The sequence below is a fragment of the Hoplias malabaricus genome, chromosome 1, assembly GCF_029633855.1.
Source record: "Hoplias malabaricus isolate fHopMal1 chromosome 1, fHopMal1.hap1, whole genome shotgun sequence".
Lineage (NCBI taxonomy): Eukaryota > Metazoa > Chordata > Actinopteri > Characiformes > Erythrinidae > Hoplias > Hoplias malabaricus.
Window position 1 is genome coordinate 31622669 of NC_089800.1, and position 25530 is coordinate 31648198.

At 43.4% G+C, this 25530-nt stretch overlaps 1 protein-coding gene across 1 annotated transcript in view; it reads left to right on the forward strand.

The window, feature by feature from the left end:
* chd7 (chromodomain helicase DNA binding protein 7) overlaps positions 1-25530 on the forward strand; it is an 86679-nt gene that overhangs the window by 38025 nt on the left and 23124 nt on the right. Inside the window, exons 7-23 of the mRNA XM_066662354.1 lie at positions 6632-6761; positions 9425-9556; positions 10297-10362; positions 12567-12622; positions 13595-13709; positions 15287-15370; positions 15617-15754; positions 16547-16668; positions 17593-17836; positions 18132-18308; positions 18743-18886; positions 19317-19584; positions 20452-20662; positions 21708-21903; positions 22962-23129; positions 23727-23906; positions 24012-24122. Of these exons, the coding sequence (XP_066518451.1) occupies positions 6632-6761; positions 9425-9556; positions 10297-10362; positions 12567-12622; positions 13595-13709; positions 15287-15370; positions 15617-15754; positions 16547-16668; positions 17593-17836; positions 18132-18308; positions 18743-18886; positions 19317-19584; positions 20452-20662; positions 21708-21903; positions 22962-23129; positions 23727-23906; positions 24012-24122 (2542 nt within the window). The remainder of the gene's footprint in view (positions 1-6631; positions 6762-9424; positions 9557-10296; positions 10363-12566; positions 12623-13594; positions 13710-15286; positions 15371-15616; positions 15755-16546; positions 16669-17592; positions 17837-18131; positions 18309-18742; positions 18887-19316; positions 19585-20451; positions 20663-21707; positions 21904-22961; positions 23130-23726; positions 23907-24011; positions 24123-25530) is intronic.

A 25530-nucleotide genomic window follows, 5' to 3' on the forward strand; every position in this document is an offset into this window, starting at 1 on the left:
CTCTCTTTCTCTTTTTTTATTTTTTATTTCCTCCCTCTCTTCTTCCCCCTCTATAACAGCACCAGTGCAGTTCACAACCATTGGCTACGCCGGCCCTCCGATTTGATCTAGCATTGACGCAGAGGCGCAGGTTATCTCATAAGTACATCCTGTACACTCAGATCTGCTAAAACCACAACAGTGGTGGTTGCAGAGGAAGTGCAGCAACACGTGTGAATGAGAGCGCGAGAGAGAGTGAGTGAGTCTACATGTGAGTTGCACCCACCCTGAGGGGGGTATTTCACAAAGAGGTTAGGCAAAACACTTGATCCCGTAAAGGGAGTCTTCATCATGTCTTTTCCTGTCTTTACCTTCTGAACATAGCGGTTAATATTTAAAGTAATTAAAAATAAAAACGAAACTCTGAGAATGAACCTGTTTACTCTCCACAGAGTCCCCACATGGGCACAACAAAATCTCTAATCCATCCAGACCACTAGGTTTCGCTTTGACACAACAGAAATCTGGTTGTTTGATTTACACTAATTTTTATGTAAATGAGTGATTAGTTTGCTTGTATTTTTAAATTATTATTATTATTTTTTGTTTACTTGTAATCGTCACATTTTTTTGCTGAATTTTGTGATGCTGCGTTGAATGATGGGAGTTCTCGTTGGTGAATCGCGAACCGATGCGTCCTCATTATTCTGAAGCAAAAATAACATCCAGTGCCCGGATGTTTTAAAAATGATGCAACATTAACTGGGTTGTTTTATAAAAATTTTTCATTCTAGTTTACTGGAAAATTACTGAACTGAGTGCACTGATTTAATTGAATACAGGTAAAGTTTGCTGTTATTTCTATGGAAGCGTCCCCCATTAATATGCAAGTTGCTACCTTATTTTTTTTCAGATACCTATTCATTATATCTCATCATTGGGGTTTTAAGTCAATGAGATTGTATCCCAATTTTTTGACTTAGTATCTCCACGTAATGAGATAATATATCAAAATATTGAGATAGCGTCTTCCATATTAATGAAAAAAGTTACATTTTCAAAAAGAAATGTTTTTCACTGAAACTAACAGCATTTTTAAAACAAGCTCCTCTTTTAACCTTGTTAAATTATAATTTTTTTAAGAAAATTAATACTTTAAAAACTAAGTAAAATTGACACTGATTAAAAAAAATCTCAACTTTGATCTTAAGAAGTTAAGGGAGTTTTTCTTTTATGAACTGGCATTTGAGTTTATGTAAATTCAGCAGTGAAAGATAGAATTGAGCAAGAACATAAATGTTAAAACTCAGACTCTGCCTCTGCTTCGGACAGCTGAGGTCTCCCTGGGGTTTGAACCACATACCTCCTGACAAGGACAAGGCTTAGACCTCTACACCTCCAGCTTCCCTGAGTTGACTGTCATCTTTTTCAGTTCTTCTGCTTTTCCAGCTGACTGTCCTCCCTAACCTCTGCTTTTCCTTACCTCTGCCTTGGAGTAAACAATGTGGAATGCATTATATATATATATATATATATATATATATATATATATATATATATATATATTATTTTTTTTTTTTCCCTCTCCAATCTAGTCAAGTTCCGATGGATAAAAGGATAAAATCTCACTCCACCCTCAGTTATTTCCCGTCTTCCGAGTATATTCAGAGTTTCACACGGAAATACGTCAAGTTTGAGGAAGCATAAAATATTCTGCTTTTGGCTCAGCTGAGAAATCCTGCTTTATTAAACACCACAACCCCTACAGTTCTTGACTCTTGTTTGTCCTCAAACAGCTTAAGCTCCTCCTCCTCGTTTTGTCCTCCTCGTCCTCCAGGGTCTAGAAGGGGAAAAAAATAAGTTTCATGTGACATTGAACCTCAAAGACAATGCAGAGAGGAGGACAGTGCTGAAGAGTGTAAGAGTGATCACTCAGCATCTAACTTCTTTTTCTCGTTTTCCTCTAGCTCGTTTTCTTTTTCTTTTCTCTCATCTTATCCCTCCCTGCCTTCTGGGCACCCCGTCCCACCAGGGGTCACTTTGGGAAGCTCTTCATGAGGGCTTGTTTTCCTGCTTTGGTGATCAGAAACTAGCTTCATCCTCAGAAGCCAAAGAGAAACCAAAGCGGTCAGAGTCCTCGCGTCAGAGTCGCTCTAAACCACCCCCTGCGTCGGCCCTGAGGGAGAGGAAGGCCACGAGTCTCCTGCCATCAAAGCCAGAGTATGCTAAAGACAAAGAATGCCCCCCCCCAGACACACTGTGCATATGAAAGGGCTTTGGGCTGCACAGGCATTGTTTAGTAAGCTGATAAAAGTTCAAGCCCAAGTTAACACTGCACTTTTTCTCTCTGGCGTCTTAAGGCTTTGTTTCTCTAGAAGGTCGGCGGTATGAGGTGCCTGTGGTGATGACTTTAAAGTGAATTTGGTTTTGGTACTGCTTTAAGTTGCTTTTCCACTGCATGGTACCTTCTCTACTGGTATTTACTGTTTTGTGCAACGTAACTTTTACAAGCTGCTGATCAGAATCTGATAAAAACAAATGTGATCTCTGCTGTAGCTGGAGCCCCCCCAGATTCTGCTCAGGTTCACTTAGGTGTGAGTTTATTAGCAGCAGAGCTAGTAGCTTATAGCTACGCGTGTGTGTTGATCTCTGTAATAAACCCACTCTCAGTGATGGGGAGTAATTGAGTGATTTCCACAGTGAGAGTGACCTTCCTCAATCCACAACACCTCACCATCACCCCTCCCTGTGTGTCTCTCCTTTTCTCTGTCTCTGTCATTCTCTCCCCTCTTTCTTTCACTCATCTCTCCTAGTTTCATGCAATTTATGCAGGCCTTTCTTTCCTTTGCCCTCTGTTTCTATCATGTTCTTCCTCTCACTCTGGTCACCTTCCATTTTCTTCTGTCACGTTTCTTGTCTTTCCTGTCTCACCTGTTTCTCATTGTCCATCTCACCCTCGTGACTAGTCTCTCTTCCTCATTTCTTGTTTTCCCTTCTAACCCTCTCATCCTTCTTCTCCTTCTCTCTTCTGTTTCAACTCTGTCGCATTTTATCTTGTCTTCTCTCTATTCTCTTTAAAATACCTGTCCCTTTTCCTCATTCTTCATTTTTGCATCTTTCTATGTTCTACGGCAAACACTACTCTCTTGCTTGCTATCTCTTTAGTCTTCTAATACTCATCCCTTCACTTCGTTTTCTGTACTGTTTTTCTCACTGTCCCACTTTGCAAGTTACCCTGTACCTCTCTCTATTTCTTCTTTTTCTTTTCCCCTATCTAGCCCCCAGATTCCCAAACGATATTCAGACCCCTCTCTTGTCTTCTTCGTCTCCTCTGCTGGTGACATCACACTGTTCACGTCAGTAAATGAGTGGAAAAGCGAGTGTGGGCTGGAGGGGTGCAAAGCTGTGGAGCTGTGTTCTCTGGAGCGATGAAATGTAGCTCCCTCCAAATCCTCAACATCAGCACCTGACCTCACTGATGACTGCTGTGAGGATCCGATGGCATTCAGCCACAATGTCCCATCTTTTCCTTTAGACCAGTATGGTGCAAATAAAAGTGAACACTCCCAACCCAGGTACAAAATATGATCAAGGACATGCACTGGAGTAAATGTAACTGCCTTCTGCCCCTCTGTACGTGTGTGTTTGTGTACGTGTGTGTATAATTACAGCCTGGGCGTTTTTCTCCCTGCCCCCCCGCCCCCTGCCTGTGTGTCTCTGTTTACGTTAACAGTCGCGTGATGGAGACTGCGAAAGAGCTAAGGAGTGTAAACAGTGTGTAAGGGAGCAGCTGCGTGTGTGTTGGGGGTTGGATGCGGCGTTGAATGGGGGGGGTGTCCAGTTGAAGATGAGTCATCTCACCGGCAGCGGCAGGTGTCCCATTAACCCCCTGGCCCTCTCCTCCTTGTGTGTGTGTGTGTGGTTCGCTCTCCCTCTCTCTCTCTCTGTGTGGTGCGCGCTCCCTCCCTCTCTGGTGTGTGTGTTTGGGTGGGTCCAGATCTAATATTTGTGTGTGTGTGTCTTTCTCTCTCTCTCTCTTTCTTTCTAAGAGCAGCGGGGCTCATGGAAATCAGCGCTGAGCACTGCCCCCTACTCCCCCCATAATTCCTAATGCCAATTACACACTCCAGCTCTCTTTATTTATTTTATAGGTAATATAATGTATGTATACACACACAAACATACATCCTGGTGTGTCTGCATTAGAGGTGGGTAATGCATATTTGTATCGCAATATTTTGTTTAATAACAATACCCAGATTCTTTATTTCCACTGTAAACCTTGTCCTGGAACCGGGTTCTTTTTTTAGTCCCTGCTCTCTCATGGTTCCTTGTGAGCAGAGTAGGAACTAAACTGTGGCGTGTAAACCTTGCAGAGTGCTTATTGTCCAGGGAGTCGTCACACTACCCCATGCAATACAGACATCCAGCACAAACTCTCTATCTGTAAAATCAGAGCAGAGGTCACGTTTTTTTTTTTTTTTCGACACACAATGGCAGCTCTGTAAAATTACGCTGTTGTCTTTTGAAGAGATTTAAACATTCCTTGGATTAGTGTGCAATGAAACACAAGGAACAAACTCTACTGATCTGTCTGAACTGATGATGGACCTGTGTTCAGTCCCAAACAACTCTGGCGCACACGTTTATATAGTTGGCCCCACCTCCAAAGAAGTGGCATGATTCCTTATAAGGTGAGATATGGCGTGGGATAAACGGCTCAACACCAAGAGATGTGAGCGATTTGAAATAGAGCGCACTTACACTTTCTACTCTCCTCCTAGACACTCCCACATTTTAGGTGATGTCTTTAACTGGTTTCTGATTGGTCAGCGGTTGGTTTTTTTGAGCTGTTTTCTGATTGGTCAGCGCTTAGTTTACGTAGAGGCTTGAAGCTCGCTGTGTAGATTGCACCATGACATTTCTGTACGCTGTGCCATGTCGTGCAGTTTTCGAGCCTGACGCCTGGTTCCGTTGAGCTGTGCTTGTGATGTCACATCTTATTCTGATTGACCCATCATAGAGGGAGAGAGAGCTCTACAGCGGTGCCTCTCTCCCTTTGCGGCTTCAAGCTGCTCCCTGATCGCTGCGGTTTATTCAGAAAGGTCAGGCCTACAAAAAAAAAAACATGAACGAGTGCACCATCCTTTCTACCTCTCCTCATGCTTCTCTTCATTCTCTTCAGCCTTTTGTGTTTTTGTCAGTCTTTCTCCCTTTTTTCTTTTTATTTCTTTCCTTCCTCTCTTTCTATCCTGGCTTGTTTGCTGGGGAGTGACTCTTTGAAAACCAGAGGGGCAGGAGAAAGACCCACCCTGAGAGAGAAGCTAGACTCTGTGCTACAGGTGTGGGAGAGACAGAGGTGGGGATGAGAAGAATGACGGGGAGAGACAAGGGGGGGAGGTGAAGGAGGAGGGCAGTATGAGCCATGATCTGTGTTGCAGGTGTTTGAGAGAGAGACAGAGGGCAGAAAGAAGAGAATGAGAGAGACACAGACAGACCAAGGGGAAAGTGTAAGAGAGATGAGCTGTATGGTGGACAGTGAGCCAGGTGCTTGAGAGGAGCTTGAATGAGTCAGACGGAGAATGAAGCAGGCTCTGCTGTAGTTGAGTGTGAGCCCTGCTGTAGTTGCTTGAGAGAATGAGACAGAGGAGAGAAGAGAACAAGTGTGAGCTCAAGGCTCTCTATCACACCCTCTCACCTGCAGCACAGAGAAGAGAAAAGAATGAGACATGGAGAGAGTGTGCGAGGCTCTGAGCTGCAGGTGCTCAAGATGGATGGAGAGAGACGGGGAGAGAAGAGAATGAGACAGACGGGAAGAGAGTGAGCCAGGCTCTGTGCTGCAGGTGCTCCAGAGAGAGACAGGGACAGCGGGGGAGGGAGGGAGGAGTGAGGGCAGGCAAGAGACCCTGACGGAGGGAAGCAGATGGCTTTAGCGAGTGGCGTCCAGCCAGAGGGACAGGTGCGGGTCACGTGGGCGCGGGTCACGTGGGTGCGGTTTCCACGGCGATGTGATTGCTCTTGGCGAGCGAATGAAAGGAGACGAGGCCCCAAGCCTCCAGGGCTTTAGCTAAACTCCGGTATGGAGACTCTCCCAGAACTGGATCAGGAGTCTCTCCTTGACACTACAGGGCGCCTCTTTCTGTCTCTAGTTTGTCTTTCTCTGCATTTACTGTTTTTGTTCTGCTGCTTCCATACTTTTCATTCTTTATTTAGTCTATTTCTTTTTTCATTTTCCCTTTCTCGCTTAGATTTTTTTTCTCTTTCTGCTTTGACTTATTTCTTTATTTATACTTTTTTTTATGTATTACTCCACTGCCCTTTTTCTCTCCTTTTGATGTCTCTCGTTTTCTTTCTTTTTTTTTTTTTTGAGAATGAGCAGAGATTTCAGTGCAGAAATAGCTTTTTACCCATGTAGTCCAATTCCCTAGCGAATATTTTTGGACACCTGCCAAAAACAGGATACAGGTATATGAGAGAAAGACAGACTCTGTGGTGCAGGTGCTAGAGAGGGCGAAAAGTTGGGTGCGATGTTGGAGGATGCCAAATTTATGACAGTATACTGCAAACAGCAGGTTATTATTAAATTAAATTTGAAATGAACAGTTTTCTCCTATTGTTTTTGGGTTTAACTGATTGTCACTCTTTCACACAGCGCTAAGAAGTCTGAGACAGAGAGCAGCACCAAGAAGGACGGCAAGCGCAAGAGAGAGTCGTCCATCACTTCCGACACTGAGAAAACACCTCCACCCTCCCCCGAGGAAGAGGACGACGATGGTGTCCAGGTAATTTAGGGTTTCACTGCAGCCAGAATATTTTACAGGTTAATTCTCAAGGATTGGGACCCCTCTTGGTGCTAGGCATTGAGCATTTTGATGTCTCTTCCTCCTTTTGTAACATCACTCACTGTTCCTCACACTGGCGTCGGATGCTTGGGGCCTTATTCCCCCGAGTGTCCATTCCCCCTCCTTCACAGTAGGGAATAACTAGTTTTTAAGCAGCTTCCCGTCTCCCTCCTTTAAGCAATGCTGTATCTGTCCCTCTCCTTCGCTCTACACCTCTCTGTCCACTGTTCTTTGGATGTTTGCCTGGGTGCCACTCTGTGGCCTGCTGTGCTCAGGATCAGCCAAATCAGACCATCTGCACCTCTCTGTTCTGGAGCAGATCTTGGGCAGTCTCGCCCATTGGCTGCTCTCCTTTTGTTTTGTGGACCAGACACTGTCAACACGGGTGCCGCGCATGGCCGGCGTTGTAGAGGAAGGGGATTGTTATTGTTTTGAATTGCCCATATTGTGTTTAAGAAAAGGCACATCTCCTGATTGGCCTCGGATTCAAACCCCATTGTTAAATACCTAGAGTGTTTACAGAGAGATATTTTGAATGTTGGGGCAGTTAAAGCAACATTAGGTAGTATTTTTACCTTAAAATTCCAGCTTCAAAATGATTGTGATGCTTCACTTAGCTGTAATAGGGAGGGTAGAGCCTCTTTGTATCTCCAGGTTCAGCACTGCAGAGACTGCACTATGTAACTTGAGAAAGAGCATAGGATATAGAGCTCTGATTCTTACCTTACTAGGTGTACTACAAAAGCCTTATATAAAACAGTTAGCGCAGTTAAAGTTTAATTTAAATTTAATGCAGTATTAGTAACTGCAATAACAATATAATACTGTTTTTTTCGAACTGACAGCTCCAGCTCAAGAAACAAACATGACTCAGTCGCCCTCTAAAGGTGCAACAGTTTCAGGCTAATGTCATTTGTTTTTGTGAAGTCTATGATGTGTCTGTGTATGTTTGCTACTTTCTTTTATCATAATCTAAAGCTAAAATGCGCTGGATTCTTGTTTATACTGATGGTGTTTAAATAATTACAATCTACATTTGTATAGCACCTTTTAATACATGTTTATCAAATTGCTTTGCAGTTTCTTCAAGACAAAAATAATAAATTATAAAATGTTAACCTGTTTGGATTACATTGCTACCGTTGTCAATGGGTCTACTAAGATACCTTAATCTGGCAGAATGTTAAGGCAACATCAAATCGTTCCTCAACAGCGAAGGTACTGACGCAGTGCAAGCACAACTCCCATTTATTTTGCTCTTCTCCCAGAGCAAAGATTAAAATCGTGAAGACTGGACTCCACCACACTGAGGTGACGCTAGACGCTGAGGGAAGTAAACACTGGTTGTGAGCAGTGGGGTAGGAACAAGTCATGACACAATTACTCTCCAACTACAACTTCTCAATCTGCCTTATGAGGACAGATAACTGTTAGAGCGCTGCCAACTTAAATAGCTGCCTACAGAGATACTGCCTACTCTGGGAGATCAGTAGGTTTTGGGACTAGGTAAAAAGGTAGGAATAGGTTGGATTCTTGTGGATATGGTTTTATAGGAAACATCTGACACACGTGGAGTGGATTAGTAGGAAGTGGAATAAAAGTGGAACAGTGACCGAACTGAAAAAAATCTCTTGGCACAGAGGAATTTCCATCAGCCTCCTGTCGGGGTCAGGGGTGTGACTGGATGACTGTAATTTCTGATTAGCCTGTGACACAGTTCGGTTAAAGAGGATTGCTTCTACTTGGTGTGTGCGTTTTAACACGGTTCATGGTAAAGGCACAGATACACATTGGATCACAGTTCTGGTTCCTAATGAAACGTCTGTGACCTGCTTTGGTCAAAACCCCACAAGCCCCACAGCAGCGTTCTCCCCCTGTCTAAACAACCCTGTTCTGAACCCCCGCTTTCAGTGCTTCCTTTACCTGTTCCTTTAAATGATAATATCCTGACCCATGCTCACAGCAGTGAGGAATGAGGAGCAAAAGCTCTGGTTCTTCAGTTCTCTTTCTTCTCCATTGTCATTTTCTCCATTTTCACTCAGTGCTCTTATTTCTTTGCACTTGTCTGTCTTGCTGCGTTTAACCTAGTCTTTGCACTCTCATGAACTCGGGTCCAGGCCTGTGATAAATATTCCCCTGCCCCCTCGCCTGAGTTTGTCCAAAGTCTCTACACTTGACATCAGAAGTGGAGCAGAATCAGAACGACTCATTTTATCCCATGTTTTCTGACTTAGGCAGCACAAACTGTTTCAGTGTGTGGGTTGGTGGTCTCCAGATTGACATTTTAATATGCATATGCATAATATTTTCATAATGTGTCTCTTTAAAAAGAGGCAAAAAGTCTTTCAACCATTAAAATTCCAGCCCTGTCCAAACCTCATTACCTACCAATTAAAGGTGCAGTCCATAATTTTCCTGGTGATACTTCACATTATGAAACAGCTATTATACTGATGCCTAGTAGCCTTAATGTATCAGATTGTATACTAAATTTTTATTAAAATATTGCAACCCCCTCTCTGTGGAGCATAATCTTTAACAGGGATTTGAACATCTCACTTCAACCAATCATGAGGGGTGTGTGTGTGTGTGTGTGTCCACAGAAAAGGCGCTCAAGTCGGCAGGTGAAGAGAAAACGTTACACTGAGGACCTGGAATTCAGGATTTCTGACGTGGAGGATGATGGAGATGATTCACCAGGACCCAAATCTCCCTCCACCACTTCAGAGCAGACGGTCAGTGCCCTCTCAGCAATGTGTGAGAAATATCGACACATCCTTCCACCAAGAAAGTAGTTCTAAGCTATTAATATTTTTTGGCTCCTTATTCACCAGCATTTGTTCTTCTTGCTAGTCCACCTTAAATAGTGCAGTTGGTTCTTCTCATGCACCTTAAATTCTACAGCACTTGTGTTTCTGAAGTGGAGGTGCAACTGATACAACATTTAAGGTGAACCAGTGTTTGTAGGCGGTAAATGCTGCAGTATTTAAAGTGGAATGGAGGCACCAGAACAACTGCTGTGCCTTTTACAGTTGATTGTCTTTACAAGATTGTAGCGAAATGGTGGTTAAGCTGGATTTGAGATGTCAAAATGTAACTGCAGCATTTTTTTAAGGTCAAATGGAGGCACTAGAATGTGATTCATAAATTCCAGCAATGTTTATAGAGGTACTGGAATGTAACTGATGCATATTTAAGGTGGCCCCTGAACGTAAAACCACTTTCAAATGCATTTTTAAGTTGGTCCTAAAGAGTGGGAAGTGTGGTAATAGCTGCAAGAGCCTGAGCCATTGTTCATAAAGCAGTGATTGTGGCAAGAAATGTTTTTATCACACACTGCCTGGTTAGACCTCTTCAGCCAATCAGTGTACTCAGTGCTAACTGCTGTATACAAGATGTGGAAATCTGCTGATGTCACACCTGTGTTCCTGCCCTGGAGGCATGTTTCCTCATTGATTTGCCCCTGTGTGTTTAGGAGGTTCCTGATGCAGAGGGGCCTGTGGTGGAGAAAATCATGGGAATGCGGATGGCTAAGAAACAAGTGAGTGGTCATTGACATTGACCTGTTCAACTACAGACCCCTAAACCCTGAATCAGAGCTCATCTAAAGAGTGTTGATGGAGATGTTGGAGCTTTAAATATAGCTCTATTGCAAAAGCCTTAAAGAAAACCTGAAATGGATCAGATTTGACCACCATGTGGACTCAGGTTTATTAATGACTTGATCCAGTTAAACACACCTGTCCTTAGCATACCTGGTCCATTTAGTCATTGCTTAGACTCATTTGCATATTGTCACGACACAATCTAATCATTGTAAGCTTTGTACCCATTAAACCTGGGGTTAAATATTTTTATCCCCCACATTTAACTGATTATACTCAGTATATTTCCAGTTCCACCTTAAAGGAACACTTTTTAAATCTGCACTGAGCTGTAACGGAGGGTAGAGCTTCTCGTCGCTACTGTGGGCTATGCACTGCAGAAACTGCACTATAACTTTTGGAGGAGGTTAGGAAACCTCCCCCTTCCCATTTATTTCAGTACAGTCCTGTCAAAATGAATTATCAATGCAGAGTCTATCGTAACCTTTGCATCACTCTGCATTTACACCGCCAAACCACTACGGTTGGATCTGAAATATCTTACTCCACCCTATGTAGTGCACAGTGTAGGTAATAAAATAGTTTTCAGAATTGAAAATTTAAGTGAAACTGTGTCAGATAATTTATATAGAGCGTTCAATTTCTTGTCTCCCTAACAGTCTGGATGCACATATATAAATATAATGTATGTGATTTTGGGACAGGAGAGTAGTTTGTGCCGCACCAGGAAAGAAACAAGTAAAGCACTGGCAATTTTTACCGTCTTGGTTCCTGCTGAGTATTGAGTTTAGCAGTACGTTGTTCCACTTTTTATTCAATCCATGACGTCCAAACTGATGCCTGAGGAAATGTTTATTTTCCATAAATTTGCTGTTCTCTGCATCTCCGTAGTGTGGAGAAGGAATCTCTCTTCAACTTGATCGTTATTCGTTGGACTGTGGAACAACCAGTCATTGAGATGTTTGGTTTTTTTTGATGCACCTTGGTTACATTTCTCTGGGTGTGCACATCAGTGTATGACCAAGTTTCATGGCTACGCTGTACTTGAAGCTTTTCTCGTGGCGTAGATTCTGCGCATAAAAACATAAATCGGCATATATCTGTTAGCTAAACTCCCTCTGTCTCTCACAAAGAGTCTTCCCCAACACTGTGAGGATGAGGACATACATGTCCACCACTGTCTCTGTTCATACTGCCTTCACTGGACAACGCAGCGTGCCGGAGGACAGCACAGACCACCCAGACTATGACTGTGATGGGGGCTGTTTACAAATCACATGAGCAGATGTAGAAGTCACTGGAAATCAGTGGGACGTCCTGGACATGAAGACGACTCTTTGGACATTGAGCAGGGAGCCCCCCCCCACACCACAGACACACACACACACTTGAGTCTTACCCACAGGATGGGTGACGTCAGCAGTGTGGGTGTGGTGAGGCTCGGGTCCTCCAAAGCTCAGAGAGATTCCGTTCTCTACTTTCAAAAGGAAAACCCAGAGTGCGCGCACGCTCTGTCTCTCACACAGCACTCCTCTACCTTTTCAGAGTCAGCGCTGAGAGTCTGGCAGCCAAAAATAACACACGCAGCACACACACACAGCTCTCAGTAGCGCAGCTGCAAACGGGCTGCCGCCTGAGGAAATGGTAGGTTTTTTGGCGTCTGGCTGGTTTTTAGGGCTGTGGTTTTGGCAGGAAGCCAGGCCCTGGGTCAGCTCCCTGCAAGCGGTGGAAAGGCTGAAGTGATTCATGACTCATGACTCAGGCTTTACCACATAGCTCTTAGCACACACTCTCTCTCTCTCTCTAGCTCTCACACACACACACACAAACAAAGAGAGGAACTTTTCTCTCCTGTCTGTCTCTCTCTTTCGCTAGACGTACAACAAGAAAAACAACGCGTGCCAAGAAACGGGAACTCCTCCTGTTCCGTCACAGGAAGCCTGAAAAACCATGGCCTTAAGTCGTGTGTGTGGGAGGGGGGGGGGTGTTTAGGGGTGTTCCTTTTTATTTTTTTCTCTCCCTTTGTTGTCCTCCTCCGGCAGTGATTTGTAGCCTCTCCCAAACTCCAAAATTATAAAGTAAAAAAAAATACAGAACTGCATTAAAACCCGGTTAATCCTCTCCTGTTGCTCCCTCGCAGACGGAGTCTGGAGACGAGGTGGAGGTGGAGGAGTTCTATGTCAAGTTCAAGAGTTTGTGAGTATCCCGTTCACGTTGCAGAATACAGAGTTGTGGCGCTTTAGGAAATACAGGATCGCTGTAAATCTCTAAAACCTTTTTAAAACTAGGTCTCCCTGGACCGGCCCAACTTCACCAGGAGATGAAGCTGGTTAGGGAATACAGTCAGAGCTGGAGTCGAGCTTTTTGTGAGAAGTTTATTGCTGCAGAATTGAGGCCCTAATTTTACCTGCAACTATTTGTTTGTTATTTAACAAGGAAGTAGGAGTTTCAGAAGCTGTTTGCGATTGAAGGGATGCACAGAGAGGAGAGATGGACTGACAGATGAGAGAGACGTGCAGAGACACAGCATGGCATTTAGACCTGATCAGAGAGGGAGAGAGACAGGCAAGCAGAGAGAAGGACATACAGAAACCATAGCACAGACTCTTGCAGAAAGAGAGAGACAGGCAGAGATTCAGAGACAAATGTGCAGACAGACATGTCAACACAGAACATAGAGACAGGCCAGCAGGCACTTTCAGAAAGAGGTGTAAACACGAAGAGCGCATAGAGAGGCACAGACGCACAGGCAGGCTGAGAGGAGACAGATGCAGAGAGGCACAGACAGGCAAATATGCAAAGTAAAAGACGTTGGTAGACAGACAGGTATAATACAAAGAGGAACAGCTGGACCCACAACAGACAGACAGAAGCACAGCCAGTTGCATATTGCTCGAACGCAAAAGAGGCAGAGAAGCAGGCAGACGGGCATAATACAAAGAAAGAGGAACATGCAGAGACAGAGTCAGTCACGCAGAGAGAGACAGGCATACAGAGAAACGGGAACAGCTAGATACGCTGAGAGGGGAGAGATGGGTACGGGCCGTTGCAAGGATGGATGGACGGAGCGCGGACAAGGACAGACTGAGGCCCAGATCTGAGTTTTCTATAAAGGAAAAAATATATATATATATAAATAAAAAACAAAGCATGTTTTTGTCTGTGTAGCTCCTACCTGCACTGCCGCTGGGCAGATATCGAGGAGCTGGAGAAGGACAAGAGAATCCATCAGAAGGTCAAAAGGTTCAAGGCCAAACAGGCGCTCAGCAACTTCATAAACGAGGTCAGGACTGCCTCTCTGTATTTGTTTATCCTCCATTTTGTCTTCCCTTCTTTCACTTTTTTTTTTTTTATCTCCTTCCTTTTCCACTTGCTCTGATAATAGAGGCTAGCTACGTTTGTTTATGGTGTTTTTGAACAGGCAATAAAACCCAAGGCCTTATCTCCACAGGGTTTTCTCCATACTCTGGGTCCTGAGGCTGGAGAGATGAGGGGTAATCCTCTGGCGTTAATACAGGCAGAGAGAGAGACAGGTTGAGGGACACAGACCATCAGACGTTCAGAAATGGAAAGGACGACAGCAAGGCATAGACGGGCAGAAACACAGAATGAGAGAAACTGAGACAGACTGCCAGACATGCAGAGAGAACGAGAGACGTGCAGAGTGAGACATAGTGAAAGACATAGTGAAAGAGACAGCCCGAGGCATGCAATTAGAGTAAGACGGCCTTAAGTGAGAGTGAGAGAGACTGCTAAAGATATACAGAACCAAATGAGACAACCAGAGACATGCAAAGAGCATAACACAGCCAGAGAGAGAGGGAGAAAGAAAGGCAAGCAGTCAGACAGGCAGAGAGACCGGTTGTGTTGGTGTTTTTGAGCAGGCAGTGACAATAAGACATATACACCCCTCCGGTCCTCAGGCCATGGAGGTGCTTCATGGAGTCAGAGCTGTTGAATTATTGTGGTGTGATTGTTGATTGTTCTCTTCTTGAAATATTTCAGTGTGCATCTGTTCTTCAAACAGGTTTTCCCCCTCCCTGCTCACACCTCCCACATCTGGACTGATGTGATTCATTCGCTCTCGAACTGATCTTTTCCCAGGGCTTATTTTGCGTTTCGGTACATGAGATATTATCTTTATAGGCCAGGAGCTCTTAGATACGTTTGGATTTGATATTTCTCTCTCAGGTAACTCAGAGTTGTCCCCAGATATCAGAGATTACTGCTGTCTTTAAAAATTGTTTAACACACTGTCAGTAAATATAGTAATATAATACTGAATATCTGAACCCAATAAGTGCAAAGAGGTATAGGGCAGGGAAGAATCTGCAGAAGAGAAATGTCAACAACCATCTACTCTCTCTACCCAAAATGAACCAATCAGACACAAGCTCCCTCTATAGGAACTGTCCGTTGACTCCTCCCATGACACTCAGCAGGGCCAATCAGACACAAGCTCCCACTGTAGGACCTGCCTGCTGACTTCTCCTGTAGTGTCCAGTATTTTCTAAACCATAACCGACACAGATTGATCCACACAAAGCCCTGTATTTATGGAGTACAGAGCACTGCAGCAGTGGCAACCAGTAGCACCCCATACAGTTTAGTTCCAGAGTGAGTTCTGTCTGTTTAGTGAGGGATGATGATTGGTTGGTGGGCTTAATTGAATCATGTACATTGTGCCGTCTTCTCACTTGGAGGATTGTTTTTTGAATTGCTTCGGTATACTTTTCCTAGGGTGTTTATTTTTTTAGTAGTTTTTATTTTTTATTTTTTTTTAAATTTATGACGTGATGTGATTTTTTTGCTTACCTCACCAAATACACCACAAACTAATCCTTTCATTCCCGCTCTCAGATGGATGATGAGCCCTTTAACCCAGACTATGTGGAAGTGGACAGAGTTCTGGATGTGTCTGAGAGCACAGATGAAAACGGAGAAGTGAGGAACAGCTTTTATATTAATTAGGGTTGGGTGATATGACCCTAAAATAATATCACTATTTCAGGGTATTTTTGTGATAACTATATTTTTGGCGATTTGACAAACAGTGGAAAAATATTTTACTCATTTCAAGAACATAATATCGCAAAAAAAATAAATGCTTTAATTGCTAACGCTTAGTTTGAGAGTCTGACCTGCCTTGAAAAGACACTTCCAGATGAAGTTTGTGTTGTCTCTCCTCAGCCAGTGAAACTGTACCTGGTGAAATGGTGCTCTCTGCCGTACGAGGACAGCACCTGGGAGCTAAAGGCTGATATCGACCAGGCGAAGATCGACGAATTTGAGAGAGTGATGGCACAAGAGCCGCAGCTGAAACGAGTGGTGAGGACAGACCCGGACAGACACAAATACAGAGGAACAGACAGATGTTAAGAGACATAGTGGACGCAGAGTGAGAGACAATCAGATGCAGAGAGACCGACTCGGGTACAGATGGACAAACAGAGACTGTGTACCCGAGTCTGTATCTCTGTCTGTAAGCCTGTCTGCATTTACCACAGACAGACTTCTACACACTGAGCCTGTCTGTGTGTACCCATGTATGTCTCTGAGACAGATACATGTAGAGACAGACAGATTATGGTACATACAGACAGACAATCATAGAGACAGAGACACACTGTTACACACAGACAGGCTTATAGACAGACACGCCGTGTCCATTCTCAGTAAAGTTTTACCGGGTTAGATGCTGAAACTCAGTTCAGCACACAGTGAAGTTGACCTGAGAGAGTTCTGCTACCAAACAAAAAAAACACTGGGTTTTGGGCCGAGTTTAGGCCAATTTTTTTAATACGAAACATTTTATTTAGACTTATATTAATTTGTAGTTTTTATTAGAAGGAAACAGAGCTTGAGCTAGAAACACTTGGATGCTTTAACTTTAACTTTATAGAAATTACTTGGAAGAAATGACTGAGAAGATGAACAGATTCTGGTTCTATGGACTTGCTGCATGGGGCTTTTGTTTTCCTCCTCCTAGAGCCAAGACAGAGCTTGGGGTGGTGGTGGTGGGGGTGGGGAGGGGGGGGGGGGGGTGAGAAAAGAGGAAAAAGGGCCACGTTCTTGCGGTTTTCTGGAAACCACTAACGGGAATTGTTTTATTTGAAACAGGAGCGACCTCCCTCCAGCGACTGGCAGAAATCCGAGAGTTCGAGGGAATATAAAAACAGCAACGCACTCAGGGAATACCAGCTGGAAGGAGTCAACTGGCTGCTCTTCAACTGGTACAACACGTATGTGTGCAATTACGTTACTCTGCTCCTCACACTGGTTTAATACAGCAGGACATAAACACACAAACACAGCAGCATTTCTCCTCTGTCAGACAAGAGTTCAGCCTTAGAATAGGAGACTTGACTGGAGCAGGAGGGTGTTTAATGGAAAAGCTTTTGAAAAGGCTTTGTTCCAGATGAATTCAGATTATTTTCATTGTTTGTGTCATTGGGGAAATATCCACTAAATTTAAAGGGCACATTGTGTGTGTTTAAATCACTGAGATCTGCTTTTTATTGTCATAGCAAAGCAGTACAGTGTGTCACAGACTAAATTTGGAGGCACAGTTTCTCTCTCTCTCTCTCACACACACACACACCCCCCAGAAGCACAGGGCAGCCACATCGGACCCCAGGACCTTACCCACCCTCTCAGCTGTGGATGTTGAGGAGGAAGAAGTTCTGTTCTTTCACTTTTCCTGCTGATCCAGGGCAGTTATGGAACTCCCCTGTTCAGGGCATGTTTACATTGAAGTGTTGATCTGGAGCTCCCCAACCCCCACACTGTCAAACAGTAACCTCCAGTCAATTTTCTGTGTGTTGCCTAAGTTAGAAGACCTGCATTTATGTGAGAGCGCAAACACAAGGTGAAATGCAGCAAAACAGACAAAACAAGCGCAGAGAAATAAGAGTAAAAAATAAATGAAAATAAGAACAAAGAAGAGAACAGAGCGAAAATGTCTAAAACCCAGTGCTGCTCCTCACTGCTCAGGTTGGATTTATTATTTAAAGAAACCGGTGCTAAAAGCGGGCATTCTGAACAGGGCTGTTTAGACAGGGGAGAAAACTGTTGTGGGGCTTGTGTAGTTTTGACCAAAGAAAGACAGACGTTTTGTAAAAACACTGGACACTAACTTGAGTAATTTCCCTGCTGATGTCCTCCAGACGAAACTGTATTTTAGCAGATGAGATGGGTCTGGGGAAAACTATCCAGTCCATCACCTTCCTGTATGAGATCTTCCTGAAGGGAATCCATGGCCCTTTCCTAGTCATCGCCCCTCTCTCCACCATTCCTAACTGGGAGCGGGAGTTCAGGACCTGGACAGAGCTGAACGTGGTGGTATATCACGGGAGTCAGGCCAGCAGGAAGACCATCCAGACCTACGAGATGAACTACAGAGATGCACAGGTAAAAATCACAGCACACCTCTTCACCTGGGAGACCCCCCCCCCAAGCACAGTGCCACTGTATATAAGGGCAGCACAGTGGCACTGCAGGTAGTCTTTCACATAGTTTCAGGGTCCCGTGTTTGTGGGTTCAAACCCCGCTATGGCATACTGTTTGTGGGTTTTCTCTGGGTGTTCCAGTTCCAACCCCCGTCTCTATTCTCTCCTATATATTTCTGTTTCTCTCCATCCCTGTCTTTTCTGTTCTCTCTCTCTCTCTCTCTCTGAATGTGTTTCTTTACCCCCTCCTCCTTCAGGGTCGTATTATGAAGGGAGCATATAAGTTCCACGCCATCATCACCACATTTGAGATGATCCTGGCTGACTGCCCGGAGTTGCGCAGCGTGCCGTGGCGCTGTGTGATAATCGACGAAGCTCATCGCCTGAAGAACAGAAACTGCAAACTGCTGGAGGGGCTCAAGATGATGGACATGGTCAGTGTTTTCTGTTTGTCCCAAAACCTAGAGACCTACATACAGGTACTCTCCAGACAAGTAGCCTGTACTGTATCTTAAATTGATTCAGACTGAGCGATCTCCCCCTGTCTAAACGTCCCTGATGAGAACGGCAGCTTTCAGCACCCGTTACTTTAAATGATGAGCTCCTATCTGTTCAACCCCAACCCCCGAGTGCACAGTAGTGAGGAGCGTGGAGCAGAATCTCTGGTTTTTAGCTGTTTTTGCTCAGTTCTCTTTATTCTCCCTTTTAGTTTTCTCAGTTTTTACTCAGCGCTCATTGTCTGTTTTACTGCATTTAACCTCGTGTTTGTGCTCTCAGAAAACTGACTTCGTGAGTTTGTTCCTTATGCACCGGGTGACGATGGGTTGTGGTATTTTGTATGTTTATCAAAGCTGTTCATCTCCTTCAGGAACACAAGGTTCTCCTGACAGGAACGCCGCTGCAAAACACTGTGGAGGAACTCTTCAGTCTCCTGAATTTCCTGGAGCCGGACCGCTTTCCTTCAGAGTCCACTTTCATGCAGGAGTTTGGAGATTTAAAAACCGAGGAACAGGTTAGACACTGTGCCTCTTTATGAATATAACAGTAAATACACTCTTTTGCATACACTTTCTTGCTTTCTTTTACTGTATCACTCTAGTGCTTTCTCTGTCTTTCTTTTGCAATTTTGTTCTCTCTCTTGTTTCAGTAAGTTTGTGCAGTAGGTTTTTTTTTTTTTTTTCTTTTTTTTTGCCTGTTGCACTCCTTTTATCCCTTCTCCTTTTGTAAATTTTTTCGTTGTATTTTTCTCTTCCTTTCACTCTGACATTTTCTCTTTTTCCCTCCCTTATTTTTCCTTTTCTCAAGTGTTTCTCCTTCTCTTGCTCTGTCCTGTCTTTTTTTTTTCTTTCTCCCCCCTCATTTGCATTTGTGCTCTCTCTTGCTGTCTCACTCTTGCTCTCTTGAAATCTTGAACCCAGGGTTTTTTTCTTTCTTCCTCTCAGGTCCAGAAGCTGCAGGGGATCCTGAAACCCATGATGCTGAGGAGACTGAAGGAGGACGTGGAGAAGAACCTTGCACCAAAAGAGGAGACTATCATCGAGGTGGAGCTCACCAATGTGCAGAAGAAATACTACCGTGCCATTCTGGAGAAGAATTTCGCCTTCCTGTCGAAGAGCGGAGGAGGGGGTGGGGGAGGGTCCAATGTCCCCAACCTGCTCAACACCATGATGGAGCTCAGGAAGTGCTGCAATCATCCCTACCTCATCAACGGTGAGGGCTAGACCCCAGGAGGAGTTTGTCAGGGGTGTTTTCTTTCTTTTCGTTAACGATTAAGGTATAAATAAGAGAGAACAGTTCACAAATAACAAAAAAAAAAAAAAAAAATATATATATATATATATATATATATATATATATATATATATATATATATATATACATACATGAAAATTATGCAAATATACAAAAATAGAGGTTTCGAATAGACAACATTGGAAAAATTTATTTTATGTGGAAAATGTGCAGAAAATTGAGTGTCAGTGTTGGTGTGCAGTTTGTAGATCTCAGTGAGTATAAACTGTAGCCACACCCCCAAAACACAACTGTCCACTGCCTGACTACAGCTGGAGGAGTCCTTGTGAGAGAGTACCATAAAATAATTAGCCTAGTATAAGTATTTATGCTGTCTGTGAGGCCATTATTTTGGAAAGCACTGTGCTATTCTTTAATTTCTTTATTGGTTTATCTCAGAAAATATTTGGTAAATGATGACCTTTGTCTAGAATGCAGCCCGACTCTGCCACTGCAGTGAGCCACACTGACAAGCTGAAGAGACGGCCTGCTCTGTGCGCTCAGAATAAAATAAACATAAGATGGCATAAATATAAGTGGTCAGAACTCTGTTTATGAACGACAGAGCTTGAGTTCTCTGAACAGCAAACAACAAGCCTATAGGGGCAGTAAAATATCCACACAATATGTAAAGGGACAGGAACCCTTGTGTGTCCTATGTTGGGGAAATTACAAACTGAAACATTGCATTTACAGCATTTAAGGTGTGTCGGGTCATCTGTGGCTCTACATTTTGTCGTCTATTCCCTTGAGTTTTATTTCAAACTCTGCTTTTGCTGTCTCCAGGAGCTGAGGAGAAGATCATGGAGGAGTTTAGGGAGACCCACCCCACCGACCTGCCAGAGTTTCACCTCCAGGCCATGATACAGGCTGCAGGAAAACTGGTCCTGATTGACAAACTCCTGCCCAAGCTCAAGGCTGGGGGCCACAGGGTGCTCATCTTCTCCCAGATGGTACGCTGTCTGGACATCCTGGAGGACTATCTCATCCAGAAACGGTAGGTCGCATGAAAACAGTGCCCCACACATCTACAGAATCTATTTAGAAAATCAGAAATCGAAATGGGACACTCTGGAGCAGATGCACACGAGCGTAAGAGCCTAAGGTCACTGCTCAGTGCCAGGAATTTTTAAAATCCCCCTGACGTTCTCAAGATGTTCTCTGGAGTGATGGAGTACCATCCAGTATTCTGAGATTAGTTGGAGTGGTGCATGTGATCCAGAACTAATAATGTGTCTAATAATGCCATCAAATCAGGTCTTGCTATTTTCATGAACTGTAAACAAGCATTACAACTAAGTTCCGGCTTGAGAAGTGAAAATGGTTTCCTCCTTGAAGTGACCAGTGTTAATTGTGACAGCAGATTTTGATTCCTTTAGTCTCTTTTGATTAAAATATGTATTAGGTTTACACTTTAAGCGTTTAATTATTATTAGTTAGTGTAGTTTTGGTCACGACGACAGTGTTTTTGTCTAATTTAGGTCAATTAAATTTCCAAAATGTTCAGCCTAATTGTAATTATGTATTTTAAAAGATTTTTCTATTTTAGGGATTTTAAGCGTAAAAGTTATTACATTTAAGTTGTTACAAGACTGAAAGAGTCAATGATACAGTCAATACGAGCAGCTCCCGAAGATTTGATTCGTTGGGAGTCGAAGACTCTTCAGTAAAAGCCTTTACTCTCTTACACTGTGGGGTTATTTTTATGCTGTGTGTAAAATGATTTCAGAATGTGGTTCTGAGTCGTCTGAACAGAGAGGGACAGCACAGCAGGAAATGGGAATGCGCCTCATTACCCTGAAAACAGCAAACAGCATTTTACTCTTATTGTTTTCTTGCAGTTTTCTGTTTTCAATTCAGAAATATCAGGTCATTCATCAATGTTTCATTTTTGTGTTTTTTTTTTTTTAATTCATTGACTGTGTCGTAGTTCTGATTTTCAAATGTTTGGATGGGTTTTTTTTGTCGTCTAGTCGAAAAATCAGTCATCAAGTAATATTTTCATCATAATTTTTGATAACAGAATTAACACTGTGCTGCAGGTACCCATATGAGCGTATCGACGGCAGAGTGAGAGGAAACCTCCGCCAGGCGGCCATCGACCGCTTCTCTCGGCCCGATTCGGACAGATTCGTCTTCCTGCTGTGCACCCGAGCTGGAGGCCTGGGCATTAACCTGACGGCTGCTGACACCTGCATCATCTTCGACTCAGACTGGAACCCTCAGAATGACCTGCAGGTAGAAACCCAGCTCTGCCTGCGCTCTTGCAGGTCATTAGCAGCGAACTGCGCTGCTGGTAGCCTCCATGGGAAACTATTTTATTCCTCCAAAGCCCTTTTATAATGGGACGCTTCCAGCCGAGCGCCTGGATGGAATGTGGCTCTTGTATTATGCAACATGAGCAGTTTTCTCGGTCTGTTAGTGAACGCTCAGTCGGGTTCACGCTTAAAACCCAGGAGTATGACAGCGTACTGCGTCTGTTTGGTCGTGTTCTTACTACAGCTGCTCTACAGTGTGTTAAAGTTGATCAGATTTGTGGCTAAAATCCCAGTTCATTCAAAACTGAAACATCCTCCTGCCTTTTCTGGCACTTCATGGTAACTGTGTTGTTTTAAAAATGACAATTCTCATTTTATTCAACAAAAATAACATAAAATCAAGTATTAAAGGTGGTATTCATGATTGTAAAAAAAAAAAACTACTTACAAAATTCAGAAAAAACATAAGATGGATAGAAGTTAAACGTTAGTTTTGTACAGTCATTTTTTTTATTCTCAAAACACACCGGTCCACATAAACAAACAGCGAATTGTTTCCCCACAATCATAGACGTCCCCTTTTAATTCTCTACGTTTTCGATCTCACACACACTTTTGGATACAATATTATCCCCAAGAACAGAACAAATCCATCACATGTTTCTGCAGCGCTTTTCCCTGATGGAGCTCATGGCGAATGAAGCGACCAATAAATTCTTCTCATCTCTTTCATATTTGCTTAATATTTTGTAAAATGTAGTCACTGCCTCGTGTCTTTGAGCTGGGTGTGTGTTGTGTTTTACCTTGCTGTATTATATACAGTGTGAATTTTTCTTGTAGTTGTTGGTTTTCTCTCTGTTTAGAACAGAATGTGTTTCTTTAGCTTTTATTCTTTATTTTGACTCTAATGTCTGGATGAACACTAGAAGTAAACTTCTCTGACGATGTTTTAGCTGATCATTTTTGATGTGTGTAATTTTGGTGGTTAAAAAAAGCCCTGTGACAGGAGCTCTTATCTCTCCTCCTCTCCTCTTCTAGGCCCAAGCTAGATGCCACAGGATTGGACAGAGCAAAGCGGTAAAGATTTACCGTCTGATCACCAGAAACTCGTACGAGAGGGAGATGTTCGACAAGGCCAGTCTGAAGCTAGGGCTGGACAAAGCCGTGCTGCAGTCCATGAGTGGACGAGAGAACGCTGCCAATGGGGTACGGACCGCCTGCAGTGCCAGAGAGCGAGCCTCCATTTCATGGAGCTGCGCTAGAAACTCTATTCCAGATGGTTCATTAATCAAACATACTTTCCACATGCTGGCAGCTGGTGGATAGGCCTCTAATACCACTGCCCCCCATTCATTTTCACCATCTAGAGAGGGTCAATAAAATCTGTTTAAAAAAAATAATAATAATAAATAAATTCACCATATTGCCTCTTGTTTTTAGCTTCTTAGAATACCTGTAGGGCTTTGGAGGATGTGAATATTGGCATTCTTGTAGTTCAGAGCGAGTTGAGTAGGGATTAAACCATGACGTGTAAACTTTGCAGTGTGCTGATTGTCCAGAGAGAGTCGTTGCTCTATGCCACGCAATGCAGACGTCCAGAACAAACCCTCTGTAAACTTGTGGCCTTTCGAAGAGGTTCAAACGCTCCTTGGATTGGTGGCTGACAAAAGAATCCAACAAGATATTGATGCTGCAACAAGGAAGGAACAAGCTCTACCTTTAGCACAGCACAGTTGGTACCATGCAGCAAAAAAGTAGCATTTGAGGTTACCTGATTGTTCTCTTTAACGCGCATTGTTTCAGGTGCAGCAACTCTCCAAGAAGGAGATTGAGGATCTCCTTCGCAAAGGGGCCTACGGAGCCCTAATGGAGGAGGAGGACGAAGGCTCTAAATTCTGCGAGGAGGACATTGACCAGATTTTACAGAGACGCACACAGACCATTACCATCGAGTCTGAGGGGAAGGGCTCTACTTTCGCGAAGGTAGGAGACGAATAGGGCGACGTGTTTACTCTGGTTTTGCCCTATAAAACTCTTATTAAAGTGGTGGGATGTTCTTTGTGTTTAATTCATTCATCTCCTCTCCAGGCCAGCTTCGTGTCCTCTGGGAACAGGACGGATATTTCTCTGGAGGACCCAGATTTCTGGCAGAAATGGGCAAAAAAGGCAGAGCTGGACCTGGATGTCCTCAATGGAAGGGTAGGCCACTGCATCATCATTCTCATCATCTTCGTGTCAGATGGGGATTTCCGAGATGGAACAAGAGTGCGTGAAGAAATGCCTCATGGGAGATGTAGTTAAAGCCCTGTGCGCTAATCTGCGGCTCGCTCTCTTGTGTGGTGAAGTGTGAGGGATTTATAGAGGACTGTTAATCATTGTTTCATTAACGTCAGGGTCACGCCTTAGCAGCTTTCTGATGGCTATCGCCTTCGTAGGGTTTAGCTGGAGATTGATAATTAAAGGTCCGTGTGTGTGTGTGTGGATTTCCCCAGCACTCGATGGTGGTGTCACTCCTCATAAATATGCTATCTGAGCATAATTAATGAGGCTTATTTCCCCAGGCTAACAGTGCGAGGAATGTAGTCGTAATTGGGCAAAGGCGAAATTGTTTAAACTTGGCCATGGGAAGCGTTTGCCGTAATTACCGCTGCTCTCTCCACTCCGGAGAATTCCAGCCTCTAAGCTGCTTACGGCTTTACGGCGGGAATCCTCACGATTTAACGCAAACCAAAGTGCTTTATCACAATATTGTTTTCTTCTGCTGCCCCCAAGCCATGCTGTGTCTGAATAGTAGGAGTGGGTACTGCAGAGTGGGTAGATCTGCCTGGAGCTTGTGTAGCACTGCAGGGAAGGTGTCTAAGGTTGGGGAGTTTTGAAATTTTCAGCAGCAAATTTATTCTTTTTATTTATACTTTCAGTTTGTGGCTAGTTTAGATTTTGGAAACAAATGCATTGTTTAACACACTCAAATTCATAAAGGCCACTTGTTGTAAAGGGGGGGCGGAATATCAAGATTTCAGAAAAGGACATAATATTTTAAGATTAAAGCAGTAATTTTCAGACCAACATCACATTTTAAACATTAAAGTAGCACTAACAGATTTCTACAGCAGAAGCACTTTCCCCATTTATTCTCTGTGGATCTGGCTGCGGTCTGGTTTTCTGATAACAACCTGATTCTAATAACAGGGAAACTGTGAATGTCCTCTGTATTAGTGGTTTATCTATTCTTTATAACAATTATAACATTTTCTTTTGTCCAGGCGTTTGTGTCTGGGATTAAATCTCAGTATATATTTATTTTATTTGTTTAATTTAGATTCTGGCTCTTTTGGAGATGTAGTATGTGCCTTTCAGTGATCAGCAGGTTTTCCTGTCTCTCTCAGAAACGGGCTTTACCGTAAAATGCAGTGTAGATGCACAAGCAGAATCAGATGCCCTTGTTATCCATGGTCAATTTATATACTTCATGTGTTATGACTTTATTCTCAAACTAAATTTTATTTTTTAACATGTGACCCTAAATATAGCCTTACAGTCTTGGTTTATACGTCCAAAATACATAATGTAAAAATATGTAAAACATTGATTATACCTTTCATTAGAA